The sequence below is a fragment of the Aplysia californica genome, unplaced genomic scaffold (assembly GCF_000002075.1).
Source record: "Aplysia californica isolate F4 #8 unplaced genomic scaffold, AplCal3.0 scaffold00079, whole genome shotgun sequence".
Classification (NCBI taxonomy): Eukaryota; Metazoa; Mollusca; class Gastropoda; order Aplysiida; family Aplysiidae; genus Aplysia; species Aplysia californica.
In genome coordinates, this window is record NW_004797349.1 from 1488915 (window position 1) to 1494873 (window position 5959).

At 36.2% G+C, this 5959-nt stretch overlaps 1 protein-coding gene across 1 annotated transcript in view; it reads right to left on the reverse strand.

The window, feature by feature from the left end:
• Positions 1–598: 598 nt before the first annotated feature.
• Positions 599–5959, reverse strand: part of LOC101853375 (cytochrome P450 3A11) — a gene marked incomplete at its 5' end in the record, with an annotated part of 30626 nt that continues 25265 nt past the window's right edge. The window contains 5 exon segments of the mRNA XM_005094304.3: positions 599–1671; positions 2855–2971; positions 3436–3738; positions 4309–4880; positions 5694–5847. Coding sequence (XP_005094361.2) covers positions 1480–1671; positions 2855–2971; positions 3436–3738; positions 4309–4880; positions 5694–5847 — 1338 coding nt within the window. The 3' untranslated portion in view covers positions 599–1479.

Genomic DNA, 5959 nt, shown 5'->3' on the forward strand with positions numbered 1-5959 from the left:
TATATACATTACCAATACGAATTCCAATATTTTTGTTATATTAAGATGTTATCCATCAATTTCAATTGGGTTTGTTTGTTTTTTGTTGTTGTTTTGTTTTTTCTACTTTTTAAAAATGTTCTAACTTTCACTTTTTGACCATCCATACTCCTTAGTACTCCTCTGAAGTTTACAGATGGATTGTCATATGATTGGCCAAAATAATATATCCCAGGGATATGGCTCCATTGTACAGGGGAATTTTTTCAATTTAATCTATTTTAGATTTTATTTTAAGGCCGACATTCCAGTCTACTTCGGCAAAAAAGCCATTTTCTAAAATAGCCAACGTTGAACCAATACACACAAAAATTAACAAGATATAAAAAAACGGCTCCTATACATATGATAATCACAACCCTCTTACTAGTCTTACCTACTTAAAATATCTGAAATGTAAACAAATTCCATCTGTAAATTTTGGAGAAATTTTGAGTAAATGATGTAATATTCAAGATCGTGGCCATTAAAATGAAAACCATAATAGATCATGTTGGAGGGGGTTCTTGTTTTTTATTTCCTGTTTTTGGTTTTTGGTGGGTTTTTTGTTCTTCTTCTTCTTTATAGGTTGTTTTTTTTTTTCTCAAAATAATGTTTTCGTCAGTAGTAGCTCTTGCATTAAAAGTTTCAAGTCCTTAAGCTCTGTAATAACGATTTCAGCCCCGACCTGGGACCCCCTCCTTACCTTAGCCTTAAAGCTGACATTTCCTGGTGAAAACGGAAGCAACAATTAAAAGACAAACAAGAGCGATGACTTGGTGCTAAATGAGAATCAGTCACAAGTTAAAACATATCTTTTCTGTACAACAATTCCTGGCACAAACAAGAGACCAGATTCTGTTTCAGTAAAAATTAAAATGTGATTATAATCTCTATCACAATATACAATAGAAAAATATTAAATTTTCTTCATAATAGCACAAAAAGAGTTCAAATATCATTCATGTCAAACGCATAATATCATGGACATACAGATAGTGTGTTTAGATTTGTTTTGGATCAGAGACAAACCTGCCATATAAAGAATCATAGACAATGTTTCAATGTAGGCCTACATGTATGTATCCCTCTCAACGACGCAGGCAGCTCTGGTAGTAGGAAATCAGTGGTGCCTAAAATAAGTTATTTTTACAACTCAAATCCTTACTGTTTCTAACTAGATCTTGAGTCTAGTAAGCTTTCAATAAAACATTTGTGATGATAACGGGGAAATTTGATAATCTGGAGATGAAAAGAATATATAAAAAGTGCTGAAACTTTTAAGCAATGGCTATGGATGCTACACGGGAAATTTATTTTTTTAAATTAATCTTTTTAAAAAAGCATTAACAGTTATACCATGAAGAAAGCAAATCAGACTTGCAATACGAGCACCATATTATTATATTTAAAACGTCGGCCTACGTACATATAATCAAGTTTGTGATACTCGCACGCCAATTATCCAACCAGTTTTTTTCGGGGTTCAAACTTGATCCACAGGCCTTCAACAGCCTTGACCTGTAACTTTTCCTGGGTAAAGGGATACACTGTTTTCTCACAAGGTACAGGGCTTAAAGTCTGCAGCATGGCAGCCACGGCAACCTTTACTTCCAGCAAACCCAATCTCATTCCAATGCAGTTCCTCGGACCCTGAGAAAGAGTAGACCAAAGAAAACCATTGTCAGGTGTCAGAACTACACTGAATTATCATTACCCCTTTATGAGGGGAAAAATATACATTTCTTATTAACTTTTTTTTTGAGAGAGAGCCTATTGAAAGGCAATTTCATCAGTTAAAGGATCAATGCTTCTGCAAATAAAATAAACACCTTTCCACCACTTTATAAAATGTGCAGCACAACATTCCTTCCAAAAGTCCCTTGATTAGAAGAGTGCTTCTTGCTAACATACATGTGTGCACGCTGGCTATGACCATTTCACATGGAAGCAGAGGAGCAAATGTTAACCAGGTTTATGCTAAACCAAAGTATGGAAACTATGAGTACTGGAAAAGTACACATATTAAAATTTGGTAAAAGTAATGGAACAAGAGCCAAGACAAGGATATTCAACACCAGCATCAAAAGTGTACCACTTTATAGATCAAAAATAAAGAAACTTACACAAGAAACTTCTAAAAAATTACAGTTTTTTTCAACAGTTGCTTAAGAAAAGTCCTAAAAATTGATTAGCCTTATACCATAAGAAATTTATGAACAACAAAGGGAGCAAACAAATCAAGTGAAAATAGATTATATTATAATAGAAACCAAAGAGAAAAAATAGAAGTGGATTGGACACATCTTGAGAAAACTGAAAATAGTCAGATGGAACTCACAAGGACAGAAAAAGAAAGGAAGGCCTAAATGTAGTTGGGAGGAGGGACTTAGATTCAGACCTAAAGGAGATGGGATACAGCTGGAAAGAGGTGGAGGCTATAAACCAGGACAGAAGTACATGGAGATTTCTAGCTGGTGGTTTATACTTTGGCATGGGTTATGTAAGACTGATGATGACGATGATGATGATGATGATGATGATGATGATGATGATGATGATGATGATGATGAAGATGAAAGTAAAACCCCTTTCATTTTTGTGCAATCACTGCCACTATTTCCTGTACTTGTGAAACATAATTGTAACTCCACTTTGACCTCTACAATGATACCAAATGTTCCACACTGAGTCAGACAGTTCGAAATTGATGCTACACAGTTTACTGTGACCCGTTATTTCTTCCTTTTTTTTATTACCTCATCTTTATCTCACATTGTTTGATGTCATCTTATTTGATAAAAGGAAAAGAAAATAGTTTTTGTTCTCAACCAACCTGTCCAAACGGCAAGAAGGCATAGGGATGACGCTCTGCTTTGTTCTCTGGAGTGAATCGTTCGGGGTCAAACTTCTCAGGCTCGGACCACAGTTCTGGGTCGTGATGAATAGCATGCTAGGCAGAACAGTAAAGAGGATAAAAATTAGTTAATACTGCTCCGGCTTTTACTGGCGCTGCTGCTACTGCTGTCATTTCTACTGCTGCTGCTGCTGCTGCTGCTGATGCTGATGATGATGATGATGATGATGATGATGATGATGATGATGATGATGATGATGATGATGATGATGATGATGATCTTGACAGTGGAGTGATGTTGGCATTTTTTGACACTTAGAATGTTACTAGCTAATGATCAGTTGAAAACAAACATGTATGAGTATTCATTTCACACAATCCCAAAAGTAGTCACCCATATATTTCACAAGAAAATGTGAGGATTCTGTTGAAGCAGATTACTGCTTAATAGCTTGTTCTTTACAGATATTTTTGTAAATTATCATAATATAAACCAGGTAGTGGAGAATGTTCATTTTATGTCTGAGTGGTCATCATTGGAGTTTCCTCTCTTTACTTACCACAGGGAATGTGACATTCATGCCTGCTGGAATCTTTATTCCTTGAATTTCAATTTCTTTATCGCAAATCCGATCCAAGATGAATCCTGGTGGGTACATCCTCATAGCTTCATTCATGCACATTTCGATGTAGGGCAGAGACTGGACAGAGTCATAATCTGGAAATTTCCCTTCAAGCACTTTGTCCACTTCCTCCTGTGCTTTTTTTAGACACTCAGGGTTCATGCAGATCAGGAACATGGTGAAGGACAGCACAGTAGCAACGGTATCATAACCAGCTAGGAAAAAGACAAAGGCCTGGCCCTGCAAAAATTCAGCAAATTATAGTATAGCAAGTTTTAAAAGTCATTGAATGTCAGGTAAGGCACAACAGTTAAGTAAAATCATAAAAATAAGTACCAGTCGTTTAATTGGTGTATGGTGGGTCCCTTTTGAAATCAGGAGACTTGTCATCAAAAGTTAAAACATATCTGAATACGAGATGTTTCTGACAGTCCCATTAACATTAGAAATGCACAACCTGGAAGATAATACTTTATTGAATGCTACATACTTGACACTCAAGTAAATAATAAAATAGAAAACAAAGCTTTCCTTTGCCAAAAAAAACCCCGAAAAAATGATACATTGAATTCCACTATACGTATTCTGCCCCTCAATCTTAAATCTCATTTAGCAGCTCATAAATTTCTTCTACTTCTTGGGCCAGCATCGTTCTCAACAACATTGATGTTAAAATATGGCAGAGGTGCATTGCTTCATCAGAACTATGGGTCACTGCGATATTGTCCACACATAAACTATTTCTTTAATAAATATACATATGACCACATATAAAAAGAAAGAGAAACAGCACTTATTTAATTCTTTTACCTGAATATCTGAATAGCTCAGAACTTTTTTTGTTTCTGTGTTGTGCCCATTTTCCTGTTCCTCATTTACTGCGTGATTTCCATGTTCAGTATGGTCTTCGTGCTCTGCATCCAACATTATTTGTATGAAGTCGCTACGTCCAGAACCTCCACCTTTTTCATGTTTCCTGCTCTCCAAAGCCTTGTCAATAAAACGAGTAAAAAATTCAGTGGCATCTTTTGGCATCAAAGTTATACCTAGGAATTTAAAAACTGGTCTCAAGAAGTTAACAAACATGGCCAAAAAAATGAAGCGTCCAAAGCTCCCCAGAAGAGCTTTTCCAGACTTGGTAAATTCATTCTCTCCTTCTTTGAGTGAGTTTATCTCCACACCAAAACCTGTGCTTGCAATCATATCCATTGTGTAAGCTGACAACAGATCTCTCAGTTCCACTGGTTCGTTTCTTTCATGCTTCTCCTTAAGATGCTCCAGCAAGAGTTGGGTATTGCGTACAATGTGTGGGTACATCTTGCGAAGTTTGGTCGTGCTAAAGCTGGGGCTTACTGTGGCTCTGACAGTTTTCCAGTGATCATCTGGGAAATTCAAGATTTAATTGAGGGTATTTACTTAAATACAAATGTAATATTGGGGGGGGGGGTGGTCTACATACGAGTATCCGCCAATACTATTATCAGACATTATTAGATGCCATTATTTATAAAGAGTTTATTTACAAACATATCTAAGTGTTGGAGTCTTGTATAAAATACACAAGAGCTGGGAGGAAAGTTGGACAACTAAAAGATAAGATTCATGTTGGCTTGAGCCCTTTTCAAGCTCAGTAGGTATCAGGCGGAGAGTTTAAGAATCTTTCATAGTGTGTGTCACGGCTTTGTTTTGAATTCTCATGGCTCTCTAATCCATCCACTTAGTTTGATCCTCTTGGAGGTGGGGAAATCAGAAGAACCATCTTTTGTAAAACTTAGAGTGCTGAAAAGACCATTAAATCTATACAACAATCTCGTACTATATTTATTCAGAATGAACTAGTATAAGAATGCCTTTGTGCTAGTGAACAAAAATACAAAGTATATATATATTATATTTGTGTTTGCAGATCTATTTGTGATCTATGTGTCTATATAGATGGGTGGGTGGGTGGATATGTGCTTGCATGCGTGTTAGTTATGAGTGAATGTGTGCCGCCATAGAGGAGAATGAGCATATTCCGGAGATTTTTTTTTTATGTTCTTTATTCTTTTATTATAAAACATATCTAATATATTACACAAGATTTTATTTATCACTCACCGCGAGTCTCTAAAAATAAGTATTGTATGATGCTGCATCGGGCCCGATATTTCATTGATAAACAAAATTATTGATTATTTATTCATTTTTCATACCTTTAAGCTCCAGGAGTGAATTACCCAGTGGGGGTTCCACGTCAAAGGTTTGTCTGTTGACAAAATTGTTGAAGTGCTTAACACAGATGTCCCTGATCATATCAAGGTCACAGACTATCAGGGCGGGTTGTTTTGCCCGGAACACCCCATACACCTGAAAACATAGGGGACTCAGAAAACATTTGCAAGTCTCTCTCTCTTTCTCTCTCTCTCTCTCTCTCTCTCTCTCTCTATCTATCTATCTATCTATCTATCTATCTATCTAT